Source organism: Dama dama, chromosome 30, assembly GCF_033118175.1.
Source record: "Dama dama isolate Ldn47 chromosome 30, ASM3311817v1, whole genome shotgun sequence".
NCBI classification, from domain to species: domain Eukaryota; kingdom Metazoa; phylum Chordata; class Mammalia; order Artiodactyla; family Cervidae; genus Dama; species Dama dama.
The window spans coordinates 73,444,217-73,465,658 of record NC_083710.1 but is presented as its reverse complement, the minus strand read 5'-3'; the positions used below and the strand labels follow the sequence as shown (position 1 = coordinate 73,465,658).

Below are 21,442 nucleotides of genomic sequence, written 5' to 3'. Positions count from 1 at the left end.
AGTCTACATTATGTCTACAATGTACATACTTTAATTTTCAAATACTTTATTGTTATAAAAACACTAACCATTATCTGAGCCTTTATTGGGTTATAGTAACATTAAATTTCAGATCATTGCAACAAAAGCAAAATGAAAAAGTTTGAAACATTGCAAGAATCACCAAAATGTGACAGAGATACAAACTGAGCAAATGCTGTAGGAAAAATGGTGCTGATCCATTTCCTCAAAGCAGGGTTGCCATGAATGCTCAATTTATTTAAAAAAAAAAAAAGTAGCACTATTTGTGAGGCACAATCAAACCAAGTATGTCTATATTTCTGGCTGTTCCCATATATAAATCAACACAAATCAGGACACGGGTGAGAACTGTGTCTATGAGAATGTATGTTTCCACTCTCAGTTCTACTGAAACTGATTCACCTGTGCAAACAGGAACAAACTCTGGGCAGATGGTCAAGATTCTCAGGGGCACCACAGGCTGCTCACAAGAGGACTGTGAGCTCCAAACCCCAGTGAGGAGAGTAAGAAAAAGGCAACTCAAAGAAAACTGGGCTTTGCCTATTTCTACCATTCAGTAATCAAAACTATAGTCTCAAGTCTTTCCCAGTCATCAATGTGTTTTACCAATTGTCCATGCAGAGTGTCACCAGCATGAATAAATTTGCATTCCTAACAAAAAGACATTTGGAGACAAAATAAGATTATTTTAGCTGCTTTGTGATGGCCCCTTGCTGTTTTCCCAGACCACAGAGGTGTTGGTTTCTGATGACCACACCAAATTGTTAGACATTTGCATCTAGATCTCTTTTCATATACCACACCTAACATGATCAACACCCAATGGCCCACACAAAACAGCCGCTTCCTCTGACTTACCCACTCTAATCTCATTACTTCTTTCCCAGGCTCATAGGCTCAAAATGTTTACCTTACTTCCAGTTTTCCCCAAGTGCAGTGTGGTGCCAAGACCTGAAGATTCTTCCCCTGCAATGCTTCATGACTCAATTCCTGATTTTAAGGACCACAATCAGTACCTGAATGCCAGCTGTGCTACTTTCGAAAAAAAGAATAAACTCTTTCCTTAATTATGTTGTTGTTGTCATTGTTGTTTAGTCGCTAAGTTGTGTCTGACTCTCTTGTGACCCCATGGACTGTAGCCTGCCAGGCTCCTCTGTCTATGGGATTTCCCAGGCAAGAATATCAGAGTGGGTAGCCATTTCCTTCTCCAGGAGATCTTTCTGACTCACAGACTGAACCCGTGTCCTGCATTACAGGTGAATTCTTTTCCATTGAGCCACCTGGGAAGACCGCATAAGATTACTTCAGTCAGTCAGTTCAGTTGCTCAGTTGTGTCCGACTCTGTGACCCCATGGACTGCAGCATGCCAGGCTTCCCTGTCCATCAGCAACTCCTGGAGTTTGCTCAAACTCATGACAGCCAGCCCACCTGACATCAGGTACCCTCTCTGCTCAGTGAAGTCATCCCTCCTGTTCCACCCATCACATTTTACGCATCTATGTTCATGTTATGCTTCAACTCTCCTGTCATAAGATTGCTATGTTAGACCCGTTCCTTTAACTGCAGCTACACCTCTTCCCATTTTCTCTGTTTTAGCTACACAGAGGGACAAGATAAAAGTATCAGGCCATCTAAGTGGCATGGCAACTAAGGCCATGTCTAAAGTGCCAGGCAACTAAGTCTGCCTGAAATAACAGAGCCTACAAGTCACAAGATGGGACCCAAGTCCACATAGGTTGGCCTCTTTTCCATCTGCTGATGGTTTTCTTATCACCTGGATAGCTTGACACTTTATCATGTCCCTCTGTGTAGCTAAAACAGAGAAAGCGGGGAGAGGTATAGTTGCAGTTAAAGGAACAGGTCTAACATACAGATGTTATGATGGGAGAGTTGAAGCATAACACCAACATGGATGCATATAATGTGGTGGGTGGGACAAGAGCAATGACGTTGCTCGGCAAAAAGGGTACGTGAGGTCAGGTGGGTTGGCTATCTGCAGGAAAAACCTGCACCCACAGTTGGGCTGGGAGAGAAACCTGCAGCTAAATGGGGCATGTGGTGCCTGGGGAACAGGCCAAACAGACCTTGCGACCTGCTTGAGGAGCAAGACTCATTTTGGATCCCATCAGGTGGTGAAAGAGCTGCACATATGCTGCTGCATGGGGCTGTCTCTGACTTCAGGTCCAAGCAGGGCTGAGCCTGTGGGAAATCCCTCTAGTTCCTGCAGGAGGCTGATGTGGGGAAGGCAGGAGCAGGATGAAAACTGCCTGTGATGAAGACAGACTCCATGGAAAGGATTCAAACAAATGCAGTGGGATCACACAGAATTGGATTATAATGTAAGGGTGTGATTTGAAAAATATGAAAGTAAATAAATCTATAGGATATTAAGTGCTGCAGAACGTTCCAGAACCTCATACTCAAACACAGCAGGCATTTTGGTGATTCATGAGTTTGGTTTCAAACTGTCAAAGGACATTTCTTGGAAATCATGGGTTATATGTCATCAAACACTGCCTATGGGAGAGAAAGAACTTTCTTGGAAGGTCCTGTTCAAATGCAATGCTGAGAAAGTGGTCTGGGTGAGCCTGAGATTTTGTATAAGAAGATCGAAGAGATGCAGGTGATACTGACCCTGGCAACACAGTCTGAGTCACAAGGAATCAGGAAACTTGGAGGGAAAGTGGGACAAACTGTAAGTGAGGGGAGGGGTTGCTGAGAAAATATTATGTAAAAAAAGGAGAAAATGCAGGAAACCAATATTTTTACACATTATAGCATCTGTAAAAATTCAAGTAATACCTCTGAGCAAGAAAAAAATAACAAAGCAAAATCAATCTACCTCTAGAGCTGGAAAATGCTTTAAAATTGCCCAGGACTCTTTAAAATTATCAAATCAACCAAAAATCATCTAAATGAGAAATGCAGCCCAAGTTCAAAATCTACCCAGGTAGCCTAGTGTTGCATTTACCTCATTCTGGATCTTTATTTTTACTTGGTATTTCTTCCATGAATTAAAAACCAGCATAGCACCAACTATACTTTCCTATTAACTTTAACTTCTATGAATCAGGACAACATAGGACATGGCAGAAAGACAAAAAGCACCCCTCCCACTGGGTGGGTTCACTCCCAAGTCCTCCCCTCTCCTGCAGCAGCCTTTCTTAATCAAAGCCAACACCAAAGGTGTGTCCTGGAGTGACAGGGCTGGGACAGGTGAGTAGGAAAGGAAAACTGGGTTGTACACAGGTGGAGTGAAATCATTTCAAGAACACACTGCCTGGGTATCATCTCACAACACAGAAGTGAAGGTAATGGTAATGCTGAGTGGACCAAGGCACAGATCAAAAGTCAGATTGTCATTTTTATTAATTCAGTCTCCAAATTAAATGTTCCCTCAAACATTTTAGAATCTCAGATAGTCCTATGATTTGGGGGGATTTAAGATGGAAGACTCTTGAGAGTCCCTTGGACTGCAAGAAGATCCAACCAGTCTATCCTAAAGGAGATCAGTCCTGGGTGTTCATTGGAAGGACTGATGCTGAAGCTGAAACTCCAATACTTTGGTCACCTCATGGGAAGAGTTGACTCATTGGAAAAGACCCTGATGCTGGGAGGGATTGGGGGCAGGAGGAGAAAGGGACAACAGAGGATGAGATGACTGGATGGCATCACCGACTCAATGGACATGAGTTTGAGTAAACTCTGGGAGTTGGTGATGGACAGGGAGGCCTGGCGTGCTGCGATTCATGGGGTCAAAAAGAGTCGGACATGACTGAGCAACTGAACTGAACTGAACTGAAGATGGAAGAATACAAATCTGTTATGTTCCTAAACTGTATATGAAGTTTCTAAGATAATTCATATTTTATGGCTTTGGAAGAAACACACACAAATTAATGGAATTATATTGACAAGGTCAAATCTGATGGACACAGAGTTATGAGTAATCAAACACTGATTTGCCTATAGCACTCTCAGGGACAGGGCTGCGTCAAGAGCTGTGGTCAGTGTTTCCAAACACAGAAGTCCTCACCTTCTTCCTGACCTACAATGACACTGGAAATAATTAGGAGCCAACTTTTGCTCAGTGACTAACTGAAGCTGCTCCCTGAGTCTCTTTGGGGCATTAAGTTGAATATTTATTCTTTCATGTCACAAGACATGACACATTCATTATATCATGGCTATAGTCCTCTAGGTGTGTCTGTGGTGGAGAGTTTTAAATAGTGGTTATTTAAATACAATCTGTTGCTTACCCAGTTGTCTTGTGAGTATGTTTTGGTTACTGGTTGTTCACGTGTGTGTGTTACTCTCCTAGCCAGCAGTCCTCAGCACCCTCTCTGTAGCTGTAAAATGCCACACTCTAGGGAACAAGGATGAAAATAAGATGCTCTCTGCACTTAAGAAACCTCAGGGTTCTGTGAGATACAGACTCAAAATTACAAAGCATAGCACAGGTGTTATATCTTTTATGTTAATTGTGGTAAAATACATGTAGAAACCTGTATACCGGTCAAGAAGCAACAGTTAGAACCGGACATGGAACAACAGACTGGTTCAAATTCGGGAAAGGAGTATGTCAAGGCTGTATATTGTAACCCTGTTTTTTTTTTTTACTTACATGCAGAGTACTTCATGCAAAATGCCGGATGGATGAAGCACAATCTAGAATCAAGATTGCCAGGACAAATACCAATAACTTCATATATGCAGATGACACAACCCTTATGGCAGAAAGTGAAGAGGAACTAAAGAGCCTCTTGATGAAAGTGAAAGAGAGTGAAAAAGCGGCCTAAAACACAACATTCAAAAAACTAAGATCATGGCATCTGGCCCCCTCATTTCATAGCAAATAGATGAGGAAACAATGGAAACAGTGAGAGACTTTATTTTCTTGGGCTCCAAAATCACTACAGATAGTGACTACAGCCATGGAATTAAAAGACACTTGCTACTTGGAAGAAAAGTTATGACCAACCTAGGCAGCATATTAAAAAGCAGAGATATTACTTTGCTGACAAAGGTCCATATAGTCAAAGCTATGGTTTTTCTAGTCGTCATGTATGGATGTGAGAGTTGGACCATAAAGAAGGCTGAGCACCAAAGAACTGATGCTTTTAAACTGTGGTGTTGGAGAAGACTCTCAAGAGTCTTGGACTGCTTGGAATGCAGGGAGATCAAACCAGCCAATCCTAAAGGAAATCAATCCTGAATATTCATTAGAAGGACTAATGCTGAAGCTGAAGCTTCAATACTTTGGCACCTGATGGGAAGAGCTGACTCATTAGAAAAGGCCCTGATGGTAGGGAAAGATTGAAGGCAGGAGGAGAAGGGGACGACAAAGGATGAGATGGTTGGATGGCATCACTGACTGGATGGACATGAGTTTGAGCAAGCTCCAGGAGTTGGCGATGGACAGGGAGGCCTGGTGTGCTGCAGTCCATGCGAGTCACAGAGAGTCAGACACAACTGAGTGACTGAACGACACCAACATGTAACATGAAATTTACTAATTTAACTATATTAAGTGATTATAGTGTTACATATATTCACATTGTTGTATAACCAAACCTCAGAATATATGTTCCCTCATAAAACTGAAATTCTGTACCTATTAAACAACAATAGCCCATTCTCCTTCCTCTGTCACTGGGGACCATCATTCTACTCTCTTTGATTTCTTCAGGAACCTCATAAAAAATGAATCATATGTTATTGGATCCATTCGTGTCTGGTTTATTTCATATGTCATGATAACCTCATGGTTCATCGATAGTCCTTGTTTTTTTTTCCTTTTTTAAGGCTAAATATCATTTAATGGTAAGGATATACCATATTTGTTTATCCATTCATCTATCACTTTCATCATGGACACTTGGGTTGCTTCCAACTTTTGTCTGCTATGAACACAGGTGTACCATAAGCCCTATCTTAAAAGAATATATAAGATGCTGTAGAAGCAGAGAGGGGCCTGAATAGGCAGATACATTAGAGTTGACTGTGAAAATGAGGAGACTTTCTCCATCTAGATGACAGAAGGGAAGGGTCTCTTAGGTGGAGGAGCGGTGTGTGCACACTGGAAGCAGGCAGGACATGGTGCTTTGGGAGAATCTACACATGACCTGAGTGTAGAGGTTGTGAGCACATTAGGACTCAGTGATGAACAGGCAGGTGGGGAAGAGCTACCATGTTGTGTGTCTTGGTTTATTCTCTTCTTTAAGATTCTGCCCTGGTCCCAGTCAAGGGCCCCAACCTGAGTGTAAATAGAAACATCACCTGCAGACATGGACGCTGACAGGACCATATCACAAACCTTTCTGCCGTCTCCCAAGTGGATCTTTCTCTGCTCCCTTCAATTAGCTCTCATCTACTCTGCATCTCTGGGGCCTGTCTCCATCTGCAGGCTCTGGCTCCTCACCCCTGACTGAGTCAATTCTGGGCTCCTCACTTTTCACTACAAGCTCATCCCACAGCCCCTGCTGAAGTGGACTAAGGGCTGCACTATGGTTCTAGCAACAGGTCAACTAGGCCAATAAGGATTAGATCTGTGCTAAAGAAAGAAGTCGTCTGTGGGAGGGAGGGCAGGGAGATGGCAGTTCATTCTAGGTGAGTGGAGGACAAGTCTATGGGAAGGACCAAGGGAGAGAGGAGGAGGCTGCAACCAGCGAGTAGCATAGGAATAAGAGAAGATTTCAGAAATACAAAGAAGAAAAGATGGAAAGGAGGAAAGTGGAGAGATATTGGGAGAGTTAGTGAAGGGAGCCAGGGCTCACTTCCCAGACTTTGTATGAATAATCAGGTGTCATGTATAGTGTCCTGGGTCAGGTTAAACTCCAGCTCCAGAGTCCAGGGCCAACAACCACCATGCGTGAACTCATAACCCAGGGAAAGAAATGCTGGGATCCCCATCCCATGGTCAGTTTCCAAGAAGGATTCTCGTATAATGTCATTGATCTAATCTGCATCCAAGAGAATCCTCTGGACTCACTGACAAGGAAGCCAACAGTGGATAGAGCACTATATTTTTAGCTGAATTTTAAAGAGGCAAATGGCTTAAACAAACCTTTTCACTTGAGACTATGCATGGTGTCAGGTTCTTCAATACCAGAGGCTCATCTAAGCTGTATCTGAAGTTCACAAAGTGAAAGTCAATCTCTCCTCTATGAGGCCAGGCTGGTGGTGGTCGAAACTTATATTCCCAGGGCGCTTCTTTCTCACACTCTGTATATTCAATCCCCCTTTCTACTGAAATCATCTGAAACACATAAGACAACACAGGAGTTAGGAAAGGAGGGTGTTGCTTATGGATGTTCAGAGACTGTAAATGAAACCTTCTGCTTTTATATCTTTACATCAGCTTTTCCATGGTTCAGAAGATCTCAGGTCTTAGCATCCACAAAGGAGAGAAGTAGGAGTTTTATGAGGCCTTTGACGATTCGCAAACTTGTTCATGGTCTTGTAACATTGTCATTTACAGGTACTTCCTTCAATATTGTATGAAAACTAAAAGAATTAGAGAAATGAATGCAAAGATTTTATTGATCGACTTTTCACACCTGAATAAAAAAATAAGGGAATTTTGTTTAAGAAAAGAATACTTATGGACACCAATCAGTAATGTGCAGCTACAGAAGGACCATCTGCTATAGATGAGCAAAACTGGATGGCTACCAAACCTAATTTTAATAATTAGTCACTCGCTGCTTTATTAAAAGCAAGAAGTGGAATGTTTTAATTTTTATTTGTTTTTCTCCCTTTGGGAGAAAGTGCAAATATTCAAAAGAGATTATAATTTACATATTGACTAAGGTCTCTTAAAGTGGCAAAACTCCACAATTCTAATAGAGCATTCTGAGAGGGAGCCTATCTGACCAGCAAGAAGAGACATCAGGAAATTCAGATGCTAAAATGGGAGTGGAGAAATCTACTAATTAAATAAACAAATCTCAAAATACTGAATCCTTTATCTTAAGCAACAATGAGGAATTATCTATTAAGAAACAAAGATAAAAAAGCCACTAAGAAATTAGCTTTTATTCTCTCTAGGATTTCAGAACATTTCTCCTGCAGAGACATTTATTATATTTGAAGACAGTTTGTGATGAATATAAGACCTGCTGACACAGCACACATAAGACTGAGAAAAGTGCATATATATATTGTATTTTATATTAACTTTAAATAGATGGAAGAGGATGCAAAGAAAAAAAAACACCTCTGTTAATCATGATGTAAAAACAAGAATTTTACGGTTCTACCTAAGAATTGCTTTTATGCCAGCTAATAATGGCCAGGAGATTTGAAAAGGCTAAGAATGACAAGGTAAACATCACCATATTCTCAGCTTCGATGCTTTGCCTGACACAACACTGGAACATCCCCGTGAGTATGAGTGTGAGGGCGAGAGAGAGCACCAGGCCAACCTCCCCAGGGTTCAAACCTAAACAAGGAAGAAGAGGAATCAAGTCAGAATGGTTCTTAAACCCTTGCCCAGCTCCTTCTGTAACTTTACAAAGAAGACTCCTTTATCATATTTCAGTCATTCATGTCTTGATCGTTTTATTCATACTTTTACTATGTGGATTGAGATCATAATACAGTGGGAAAAATGACTATGAAAGACTGTGAGATGTGTTTATTAATCCCATCAGGACTGACATATATGTGACAATATCATATTGGTGAACAATCAAGTCATTATTCAGACTTCCGTCATTATGGCTGCAAGAACCATTAGGTAATATAACTTTCTACATAGCCAACGCAGCTGCAGTTGAAACCACAAAAACAAGGCAATAGGTTTTAAGACCAAGTGCTTTTAAATCTAAAATACTACTCTCATTGTTCCATATTAAAGATTCAATGCAGTTAATATGCAATCATTAGGGATGGTGAATTCATGCCACACACACCAACAACAACTCATCTGGTAACCACACAGTTGGACACTGTTTTTGCTGCAGAAAATCTTTCTTAACCCAGTGTACCAGGCACCTACAACCAAGAGATCTAAGTAGCCCTAAAGCTAAAACCTAACCTCTAAGCTGAAGGAAAAGCTTAATGGTAAACTTGGTTCTCTCCTCCCAACTACAAGGTACTACCTAGAATGTTCATAAGATCAACTTGCTACAGTTGTGTAGACTTCAACACATTCAACAAAAGATAAAATGATAAAAAGTCTCATATTAAAACACAAATGACTTCATATGGACCACACTGTGGAATCATATGCTGCAAACACTTTAAAACAATTCATTAGAACCAAACAGTATATGATATTAGAAGAGGTGGCAATAATTTAATAACTGTAAACAAAACTATGAACTGTAAGCATACCACAAACCACTATTCAAATCTCTACTTACTTTCTGCCAGAATCAGGGCCCCAAAGGCAACAACAGTGACAAAGATGGCACAGACTACATCTAGATACACAGCGAGCCATCGGGACGTCGTCAAAAGCAGGAACCAAGCCTCTGGATTTGTGAACCGTAATAAGCATAGTACATAAATAGAAAAACCATGTTAGCTGCTTCTAAAGAGGGAGAGCATTTTGCTCAGTTGAAATACAAGAGATTTTCACACAAGGTAGAACAGCAAAGATACACACCTAAGGAGCCTGAAGATTCCTGAAAGCTACATTTTGACACAAGACAATGTATAGGAAACATAGGAACTAGTTCAGGGGCTTTGTGGGGAGCATGAACCAAAAAATTCAACCCGTGGGTTATAAACAGAAACATGATTCTAATAAAGAAGATGGGAAATCGTCTCACAGGTATGTTTCCTGTAGTGCTGGGCTTCAGTGTGAAGATCATCCTCTCACAGGGTCAACTGTTTTCAGCTCTCAGACAGCAGACAGCACAGCTCTGCTGTTTCTGCACTTTCTGCATTTACTACAGAGCCCTGCACAGTGTTTATTTTCAGGAGCCAGTATCTAAATGACCATGAGCTAACCAGATTGGCATGTGTCTTTTGAAATGCCATTTTACCTTCAAAGCACAATTAAGATTGGAAAGATAGGCCAAATTTTTATAGACTTAGAGGAAATTCTGAAATTTCTACCTAGGAAAAAAATTCAGAGATACAAAGAATAACACACATCAAGTTGGCAGCAAATCTGACGATCAGGAAATGATTTTCCTCAATCATGTCAGCCACCCTGCATGCTCTGAAAATAGAATTGGCAAACTACAGTCTGGGGGCCAAGAACAACCACCAGTGGGTTCTGAAAATAAGGTTTTATTGGAATGCAGCCACAGCCATTTGTTGATGTATTATCTTTGCCTGTCTCTGTAGTGAGTAGTTACAATAGAGACTATACAGTACACAAAGCCTACAATATTTTCTATCCAGCTTTTTGCCAAAAGAAAGTTTGCTGACTCCTGTCCTCAAGGGACAGAAAGCCACAGGACACAGTGATGGAAGGACAATGCAAGGCAGTCAGGGGAGAAAAGCAGAGCATGTGAGAGGGGAAAAGGGGTGCACAGAGGGGATGCTGACAGGAAGGGGTAGGGGAAGCAGGTGTGCAGAGAAGGACAATGGGGCGCATAGAAAGAGGAGCTGGCCAGCAAGACCACCTGAGAGGGAGGTCAGGCCTCAGAAGGCAGCACATCCCATCCTTTGAAATCACTTTCGGAAACGTACAGACCTGAGTGCAAGTCCTGGCATGTGTCAAACACTTCCTGAAACCTCTGTTCGGCTTTGTACGCCCGGATGGTCCAGAGTCCCCGGAGAGAAGATGCTAAGTGGGAAAACACTGGGCTCTGTGCTGGGGAAGCAGAGACAGACACATGACACAGAAAGTCAGGGAGGCTGGATGCGAGGAAACCCAGTGCCTTCTGGGCTTTATGGTCACATGTCCCACCAAAGGGCACACCTGTGGCTTCCTGGTGGGCTGCCTGGGGGAGGAGGGACAACATCCCTTCTGGAGAGGATCCTCCATGTGATCCTCAAACTCCTGTTCACACCAACCTTCACTTTAAAAACCTAGAAATGGAGAGGAGAGTGTGGAGAAAAGGGAACCCTCTTACACTGTTGGTGGGAATGCAAACTAGTACAGCCGCTATGGAAAACAGTGTGGAGATTTCTTAAAAAACTGGAAACAGAACTGCCATATGACCCAGCAATCCCACTTCTGGGCATACACACTGAGGAAACCAGATCTGAAAGAGACACGTGCACCCCAATGTTCATCGCAGCACTGTTTATAATAGCCAGGACATGGAAGCAACCTAGATGCCCATCAGCAGATGAATGGATAAGGAAGCTGTGGTACATATACACCATGGAATATCACTCAGCCATTAAAAAGAATTCATTTGAACCAGTCCTAATGAGATGGATGAAGCTGGAGCCCCTTATACAGAGTGAAGTAAGCCAGAAAGATAAAGAACATTACGGCATACTAACACATATATATGGAATTTAGAAAGGTGGTAACGATAACCCTATATGCAAAACAGAAAAAGAGACACAGAAGTACAGAACAGACTTTTGGACTCTGTGGGAGAATGTGAGGGTGGGATATTTCAAAAGAACAGCATGTATACTATCTATGGTGAAACAGATCACCAGCCCAGGTGGGATGCATGAGACAAGTGCTCCGGCCTGGTGCACTGGGAAGACCCAGAGGAATCGGGTGGAGAGGGAGGTGGGAGCGGGGATCGGGATGGGGAATACGTGTAAATCCATGGCTGATTCATATCAATGTATGACAAAACCCACTGAAATGTTGTGAAGTGATTGGCCTCCAACTAATAAAAAAAAAAAAAAGAAAGAAAATAAAAACCTAGAAATGAAAGATTCTCTTTGAACCTTTCTTTGACCTCATTCAAATCACAGCTAGAATTCTTTACTACTTCTTTTATCAAGTTCCTCCTCAAACATGCCTCCCTCCAAATTCTTCTGGCATCTTTCCTGGTGGAAATTGTTCATATTTTTAAAATATATTGAAGCACAGTTGATTCACAATATTGTGTTTGTGTCAGGTATATAGTATAGAGATTCAGTTATTTTTTTCTGATTATAGCTCATTACAGACCATTATAAGATACTGAAAAAATTCCCTATGCTTTACAGTAAATCTTTGTTACTCACCTATTTCAAGTGGTAGTGTGTATAAATCCCATACTCCTAATATGCTCCTCCCTCTCATTCCCCCAACTTTGGTAACCATAAGTTTGTTTCTATGTCTCTGAGCCATATTATCTTTTAGCTTCTATGTCTAAGCGATGTCATATCATATGTTTTTCTGTGACTTACTTTACTAAGAATAATATTCTCTAGATCCATACACATTGCCACAAATGGAAGTATTACATTCCTTTTCATGGCTGAGTATTATTCACTAATTTTGAGTAAGTGGCATTCCAAATTTTAACTCCTCATTAGAGTCCTCACCAAGATGAAGTTTGATGAGCAACATGTGTGCTATCTCCTCCTTAGATGAGTAACCTAAGGTTGGGATAGAGTCAGTACATCCCTTACCCTGGATCAGAGCCAGACATAGGACAGGGGCAAGAGGAGTAAGGGAGTGGACAGTCTGCCATCTCTCCCATCATGGGACTTCCCCTGCACCTGAGCCAGGAGTCTCTGCGTGGGTCATGGAGCACCTGGTACTGCACCGCCCTTGTGCCCTCAGGACCCAGCAGACGAGGAGTCTTTGAATAGTCTTGACTTCCACTCTGGGGACCTGATGGATGTTTTCATAACTGCCCTGCTGGATACCTGTCCTGGTGTTTGGAGGTCACTGTGACATGTGACACACATCACCCTTTTAGAATCTGACAGTGGCCTCAGTGTCCATTCTCTCTTGAGTGACTTCATGTGGGTTTGGGATCTGGTGTCACATGACCGGTCATTCATTTCCTGCCATCTTCTTTAAGAGACCACTGACCACGAGCACCAGGGTCAGGCTCCTGCCCATCAGGGAACAGGTGGGCTGCAGGCTCCCAGGCAGGAAGGATTCCTTATGGTTCTCATCCCCCACCATGAACGAGGATGTAACTTGCTGTTGTCATAGGCATATAGTGAGCCTGTGATCTCTGTCTGGGATGAGTGATAACTTGTGTTTTAACAGAAGAAAATACGGACATCGCTTTGTTACCTGTGCATCTCCTAGAGAAGCATGAGTGCTAAGTTGCCTGTTGTTTCCAACTCTTTGAGACCCTATGGACCATAGCCCTCCAGGCTCCTCTGTCAATGGATTCTCCAGGCAAGAACACTGGAGTGGGTGGCCATATCCTTCTCCAGGGGATCTTGCTGACCCAGGGATCCAACCCCTGTCTCTTATGCCTCTGGCATTGGCAGGTGGGTTCTTTACCATTAGCACCACCTTGGAGGCCCCTCCTAAAGAAGACCTGTTAGTAAAACCCAGGTGTTTAGAGGAAGTTATGATCACTTATCTTGCAGGAGGCTACAGAGACTTTATAAAATGATGAGGGATAAGAATCAAGGGAGTACCAAACTGCAAACAGGTTCCCAGTTTCTAACCAAAGACTTCCTGAGATTTTGGATGGTCGACATCCACTGGGAGGGTGGCAGCTAGAGACCAGCTCCCCAGAAGAGACACAAGGCGCACCGGACCGGAGTGCGTGGAAACTGAGGCTGGGACCGCGGAGGGGATGAGGCGCAACACACCCAGGGAGAGTGTGCCTGTCAAGCTTCTGGCTGCCTGAGCTGCTTGGGCCAGGGAAGGCACAAAACTCAGGCCCAACTGAGTCCGCGCTTTTGTGGAGTACCCAAAAACTGGAACTGCACGCAATGCAGGGCCCGCTTCATATAGAGCAGCCGGGAGCCTGAGCAGTGTAGATGGGAAAGCACATACTCATGAGCGGGGGCAAACCCAGTGTGGCCGGAACACTGCGAGTGCTCCCCACACACGCCAGTGACTTTTGTCTGCGGTGCTCCTCCCTCCCCACAGCACGACTGAACAAGCAAACCTAAACAAGAGACCATCTCCGCCTGCCTGTGTCAGGGTGGAAATTAGATACTGAAGAGACCTGCAAACAGAAACCAAATAAACAAAGGGAACTGCTTCAGAAGTGACGGGTGCAACAGATTAAAATCCCTGTAGGTAACACCAACTACACCAGAAGGGGCCTATAGATATCGAGAAGTGTAAGCTGGAACGAGGAGCTATCTGAAACTAAACCGAACCCACACTGACTGCAACAGCTCCAGAGAAATTCCTAGATATATTTTTACTTTATTTTTTTTAATTAAAAAAATTTTTAAATTTCTTTTCTCTTTTTAAAATTTTTTCGCTTTTATTTTCTTTTAAAATTCCCTATTACTCCTCCATTACTCCTTAACTTTCATTTTCATTTTCATATATTTTTACTATTTTTTTAATTAGAAAAAAAATTTTATTATTTATTTTTCTCTTATTTTCTTTTAAAGTCCTCTATTACTCCTCTGTTATGCCTTAATTTTCATTTTCATTTCACTATAATGTTGCAAAAAAAAAAAAAAAGAAGAGGCCCTATTTTTAAATCAAACTTCATATATATTTCTAAATTTTTTTGTGTTTTTGTTTTTGTTTTTAATATTGTATTTTTAAGTCTAACCTCTACTCTAGATTTTTATTCTTTGTTTTTCAGTATTTGATATCAATTCTGGACATTTAAGAATCCAATATTCAGTACCCATTTTTATTCAGGAGTGTGTTGATTACTCTCTCTCACTTTTGACTCTCCGTTTTCTCCCTCAGATCACCTCTATTTCCTCCCTTCCCCTTCTCTTCCCAATCCAATTCTGTGAATCTCTGTGGGGGTCTGGGCTATGGAGAACACTTTGGGAACAAAGTACTATGTAGATCTGTCTGTCTTTCTCCTCTTGAGTCCCCCCTTTTCTCCTCCTGCTCATCTCTATCTCCCTCCTCCCTCTCCTCTTCTTCATGTAACTCTGTGAACCTCTCTGGGTATCCCTCACAGTGGAGAATCTTTTCACCATTAACCTAGAAGTTTTATTATCAGTGCTGTATAGTTGGAGAAGTCTTGAGACTACTGGAAAAATAAGACTGAAATCCAGAGGCAGGAGATTTAAGCCAAAACCTGAGAACACCAGAAAACTCCTGACTACAGGGAACATTAAGTAATAAGAGATCATCCAAAAGCCTCCATAGCTACACTGGAACCAACCACCACCCAAGAGCCAATAAGTTCCAGAGCAAGACATACCACGCAAATTCTTCAGCAACACAGGAACATAGCCCTTAGTGTCAACAAACAGGCTGCCCAAAGTCACACCTAACACATGTACCCATCTCAAAACTCACTACTGGACACTCCATTGCACTCCAGAGAGAAGAAATCCAGTTCCACGCACCAGAACACCGACGCAAGCTTCCCTAACCAGGAAACCTTGACAAGCCAATTATCCAACCCCACCCACTGGGTGAAACCTCCACAATAAAAAGGAACCACAGACCACCAGAAAACAGAAAGCCCACTCCAGACACAGCAATCTAAACAAGACGAGAAGGCAAAGAAATACCCAGCAGGTAAAGGAACATGAAAAATGCCCACCAAGTCAAACAAAAGAGGAGGAGATAGGGAATCTACCTGAAAAAGAATTTAGAATAATGATAATAAAAATGATCCAAAATCTTGAAAACAAAATGGAGTTACAGATAAACAGCCTGGAGACAAAGATTGAGAAGATGCAAGAAATGTTTAATAAGGACCTAGAAGAAATAAAAAAAAGAGTCAGTTAAAAATGAATAATGCAATAAATGAGATCAAAAACACTCTGGAGGGAACCAACAGCAGAGTAATGGAGACAGAAGATAGTATAAGTGAGGTAGAAGATAAAATGGTGGAAATAAATGAAGCAGAGAGGAAAAAAGAAAAAGGAATCAAAAGCTTTGAGGACAACCTCAGGGACCTCTGGGACAATGTGAAATGCCCCAACATTCGAATCATAGGAGTCCCAGAAGAAGAAGACAGAAAGAAAGGCCATGAGAAAATACTCGAGGAGATAATAGCTGAAAACTTCCCTAAAATGGGGAAGGAAATAGTTACACAGGTTCAAGAAACCCAGAGAGTCCCAAACAGGATAAACTCAAGGTGAAACACCCCAAGACACATATTAATCAAATTAACAAAATCAAACACAAAGAACAAATATTAAAAGCAGCAAGGGAGAAATAACAAATAACACACAAAGGGATTCCCATAAGGATAACAGCTGATCTATCAATAGAAACCCTTCAGGCCAGAAGGGAATGGCAGGACATACTTAAAGTAATGAAAGAGAATAACCTACAACCTAGATTACTGTACCCAGCAAGGATCTCATTCAGATATGAAGGAGAATTCAAAAGCTTTACAGACAAGCAAATGCTGAGAGAATTCAGCACCACCAAACCAGCTCTTCAACAAATGCTAAAGGATCTTCTCTAGACAGGAAACACAGAAAGGTTGTATAAACATGAACCCAAAACAACAAAGTAAATGGCAATGGGACCATACCTATCAATAATTACCTTAAATGTAAATGGGCTGAATGCCCCAACCAAAAGACAAAGACTGACTTAATGGATACAAAAACAAGACCCCTATATATGCTGTCTACAAGAGACCCACCTCAAAACAAGGGCACATACAGACTAAAAGTGAAGGGCTGGAAAAAAATATTTCATGCAAATGGAGACCAAAAGAAAGCAGGAGTCGCAATACTCATATCAGATAAAAATAGACTTTAAAATAAAGGCTGTGAAAAGAGACAAAGAAGGACACTACATAATGATCAAAGGATCAATCCAAGAAGAAGATATAACAATTAGAAATATATATGCACCCAACATAGGAGCACCGAAATATATAAGGCAAATGCTAATGAGTATGAAAGAGGAAATTAATAGTAACACAATAATAGTGGGAGACTTTAATACCCCACTCACAACTATCGATAGATCAACTAAACAGAAAATTAACAAGGAAACACAAACTTCAAATGACACAATGGACCAGCTAGACCTAATTGATATCTATAGGACATTTCACCCCAAAACAATTAATTTCATCTTTTTCTCAAGTGCATATGGAACCTTCTCCAGAATAGATCACATCCTGGGGTATAAATCTAGCCTTGGTAAATTCAAAAAAATTTAAATCATTCCAGTCATCTTTTCTGACCACTGTGCAGTCAGATTAGATCTCAATTACAGGAAAAAAATTATTAAAAATTCAAACATATGGAGGCTAAATAACACACTTCTGAATAACCAACAAATCATAGAAGAAATCAAAAAAGAAATCTAAATATGCATAGAACAAATGAAAATGAAAACAAAACAACCCAAAACCTATGGGACACTGTAAAAGCAGTGCTAAGGGGAAGGTTCATAGCAATACAGGCTTACTTCAAGAAACAAGAAAAAGTCAAATAAATAACCTAATTCTACACCTAAAGCAATTAGAGAAGGCAGAAATGAAGAACCCCAGGGTTAGTAGAAGGAAGGAAATCGTAAAAGTTAGGGCAGAATTATAGCAAAAGAAACAAAAGCGACCACAACAAAAATCAACAAAGCTAAAAGCTGGTTTTTTGAAAAGATAAACAAAATTGACAAACCGTTAGCCACACTCATCAAGAAACAAAGGGAGAAGAACCAAGTCAACAAAATTAGACATGAAAATGGAGAGATCACAACAGACAACACTGAAATACAGAGGATCATAAGAGACTAATACCAGCCGCTCTATGCCAATAAAATGGACAACTTGGAAGAAATGGACAAATTCTTAGAAAAGTACAACTTTTCAAAACTGAACCAGGAAGAAATAGAAGATCTTAACAGACCCATCACAAGCACGGAAATCAAAACTATAATCAGAAATATTCCAGCAAACAAAAGCCGAGGACCAGATGGCTTCACAGCTGAATTCTACCAAAAATTTAGAGAAGAGCTAGCACCTATCTTACTCAAACTCTTCCAGAAAATTGCAGAAGATAAAACTCCAAACTCATTCTATGAGGCCAACATCACCCTAATTCCAAAACCAGACAAACATGCCACAAAAAAAGAAAACTACAGGCCAGTATCACTGATGAACATAGATGCAAAAATCCTTAACAAAATTCTGGCAAACAGAATCCAAAAACATATTAAAAAGATCATACATGATGACCAAGTGGGCTTTACCCCAGGAATGCAAGGAATCTTTAATATCCACAAATCAATCAATGTAATACACCACATTAACAAATTGAAAGATAAAAACCATATGATTATCTCAATAGATGCAGAGAAAGCCTTTGACAAAATTCAACACCCATTCATGATTAAAACTCTCCAGAAAGCAGGAATAGAAGGAACATACCCCAACATAATAAAAGCTATATATGACAAACCCACAGCAAGCTTTACCCTCAATGGTAAAAAATTGAAAGCATTTCCCTTAAAGTCAGGAACAAGACAAGGGTGCCCACTCTAACCACTACTATTCAACATAGTTTTGGAAGTTTTGGCCACAGCATTCAGAGCAGAAGAAGAAGTAAAAGGAATCCAGATAGGAAAAGAAGAAGTGAAAATCTCACTGTTTGCAGATGACATGATCCCCTACATAGAAAACCCTAAAGACACTACCAGAAAATTACTAGAGCTAATCAATGAATACAGTAAAGTTGCAGGATATAAAATTAACACAGAGAAATTCCTTGCATTCCTACACACTAATAATGAGAAAACAGAAAGAGAAATTAAGGAAACAATACTATTCACCATTGCAATAAAAAGAATAAAATACTTAGGAGTATATCTACCTAAAGAAACAAAAGACCTATACATAGAAAACTATAAAACACTGATGAAAGAAATCAAAGAGGACACAAATAGATGGAGAAATATACCATGTTCATGGATTGGAAGAATCAATATTGTCAAAATGACTATACTACCCAAAGCAATCTATAGATTCAATGCAATCCCTATCAAGCTACCAATGGTATTTTTCACAGAACTAGAACAAATAATTTCACAATTTGTATGGAAATATAAAAAGCCTCAAATAGCCAAAGTAATCTTGAGAAAGAAGAATGGAACTGGAGGAATCAACCTGCCTGACTTCAGGCTCTACTACAAAGCCACAGTCATCAAGACAGTATGGTACTGGCACAAAGACGGAAATATAGATCAATGGAACAGAATAGAAGCCCAGAGATAAATCCATGAACCTATGGACACATTATCTTCAAGAAAGGAGGCAAGAATATATAATGGAAAAAAGACAACCTCTTTAACAAATGGTGCTGGGGAAACTGGTCAACTACTTGTAAAAGAATGAAACTAGAACACTTTCTAACACCATACACAAAAATAAACTCAAAATGGATTAAAGATCTAAATGTAAGACCAGAAACTATAAAATTCCTAGAGGAGAACATAGGCAAAACACTCTCTACATAAATCACAGCAGGATCCTCTATGACCCACCTCCCAGAATATTGGAAATAAAAGCAAAAATGAACAAATGGGACCTAATTAAACTTAAAAGCTTTTGCACAACAAAGGAAACTATACACAAGGTAAAAAGACAACCCTCAGATTGGGATAAAATAATAGCAAACGAAGCAACAGACAAAGGATTAATCTCAAAAATATACAAGCAACTCCTGCAGCTCAATTCCAGAAAAATAAATGACCCAATCAAAAAATGGGCCAAAGAACTAAACAGACATTTCTCCAAAGAAGACATACTGATGGCTAACAAACACATGAAAAGATGCTCAACATCACTCATTATCAGAGAAATGCAAATCAAAACCTCAATGAGGTACTATTACACGCCAGTCAGGATGGCTGCTATCCAAAACTCTACAAGCAATAAATGCTGGAGAGGGTGTGGAGAAAAGGGAACCCTCTTACACTGTTCGTGGGAATGCAAACTAGTACAGCCACTATGGAAAACAGTGTGGAGATTTCTTTAAAAACTGGAACTAGAACTGCCATATGACCCAGCAATCCCAATTCTGGGCATACACACTGAGGAAACCAGATCTGAAAGAGACACGTGCACCCCAATGTTCATCGCAGCACTGTTTATAATAGCCAGGACATGGAAGCAACCTAGATGCCCATCAGCAGATGAATGGATAAGGAAGCTGTGGTACATATACACCATGGAATATTATTCAGCCATTAAAAAAATTCATTTGAATCAGTTCTAATGAGATGGATGAAACTGGAGCCCCTTATACAGAGTGAAGTAAGCCAGAAAGATAAAGACCAATACAGCATACTAACACATATATATGGAATTTAGAAAGATGGTAACGATAACCCTATATGCAAAACAGAAAAAGAGACACAGATATACAGAACAGACTTTTGGACTCTGTGGGAGAAGGGGAGGGTGGGATGTTTCGAGAAAACAGCATCAAAACATGTATATTATCAAGGGTGAAACAGTTCTCCAGCCCAGGTTGGATGCATGAGAGAAGTGCTCGGGGCTGGTGCACTGGGAAGACCCAGAGGGATCGGGTGGAGAGGGAGGTGGGAGGGGGGATCGGGATGGGGAATACATGTAAATCCATGGCTGATTCATGTCAATGTATGGCAAAAACCACTACAATATTGAAAAGTAATTAGCCTCCAACTAATAAAAATAAATGGGAAAAAAAAAAAAGAATCAAGGGGGTAAAGTCTAATATGTTTTCAAGTCCTCTCTCCTTAGCCTGGCATCTGAATGGTTCATTCAGTACGAATGTGCACATAGGCACTGCAGGTGTGTGTGGGGGGGTTGAGGGGTGGCTGGGGCACAAACAAGCAAAGATACAGAACCTCCTCCTGTGCTCAGTGTCCCCGGTTCTATAAGGAAGGAGCACGTTTCCTCCTGTGAGACACTAGGGCTTAGAGAGGCTGAGAAGCTCTGGGCTGGCGGCTGGCTGACCATCCACTCAACCCTGGGGCTCTTTCCACCTGGGACATCTGACCAGGAACCTTAACTGTTAGAGGCCTCATCTGTGAAACTAATATAGGGAAAACACCTTCTCTGAACAGTGACATTTTCTAACATTTCCCCTTTGTACTTAATTCAGGCACAGAGCCTAAAGTGATTCGGTGGTGTTTTTGATCATCCGATTGTGAACCTGTGTTTTCATTCCAACATCCACGCTGCTCTCTCTTCATTTAACTATTTATTTTACTTTCCTATAACTTTGCACTTATAAAAGGAACATGAACACAGACTGAGCTCCTGCTCCAAATTAGAAAGGTCTTTTCTGCACCCAAGCAGGTGTCACAACTCACCCCCAGAACCCAGTCAGTCTGGAAGCAGGGTACTCACAGTGATGACACAGGTAAATTCTGGGGCCCATCATCCTGTCAGGAGGATGCCGAGAGTCCAGCTCCAAGGAGTGTGTAGAACTCACTAGAACCAGGCTCTCATTTCCAGAGCAAACGTTATGATGTCAA

At 41.0% G+C, this 21,442-nt stretch overlaps 1 protein-coding gene across 9 annotated transcripts in view; it reads right to left on the bottom strand.

The window, feature by feature from the left end:
• LOC133049270 (ATP-binding cassette sub-family C member 4-like) overlaps window positions 1-21,442 on the bottom strand; it is a 374,395-nt gene that overhangs the window by 40,470 nt on the left and 312,483 nt on the right. For 2 of the 9 annotated variants that reach the window (XR_009691260.1, XM_061133257.1), the window contains exons 22-25: window positions 10,676-10,795; window positions 9,390-9,500; window positions 8,358-8,464; window positions 7,088-7,279 (exon numbers count right to left, since the gene is read on the bottom strand). Coding sequence is in view for 4 of the 9 variants with exons in the window: in XM_061133257.1 (XP_060989240.1) it covers window positions 7,088-7,279; window positions 8,358-8,464; window positions 9,390-9,500; window positions 10,676-10,795 (530 nt within the window). In the remaining 5 variants the exon portion in view is untranslated. Of the gene's footprint in view, window positions 1-7,087; window positions 7,280-8,352; window positions 8,465-9,384; window positions 9,501-10,675; window positions 10,796-21,442 lie in introns of those variants that run through there. The other 7 variants (XR_009691259.1, XM_061133239.1, XR_009691273.1 and 4 more) reach the window with 5 other exon arrangements.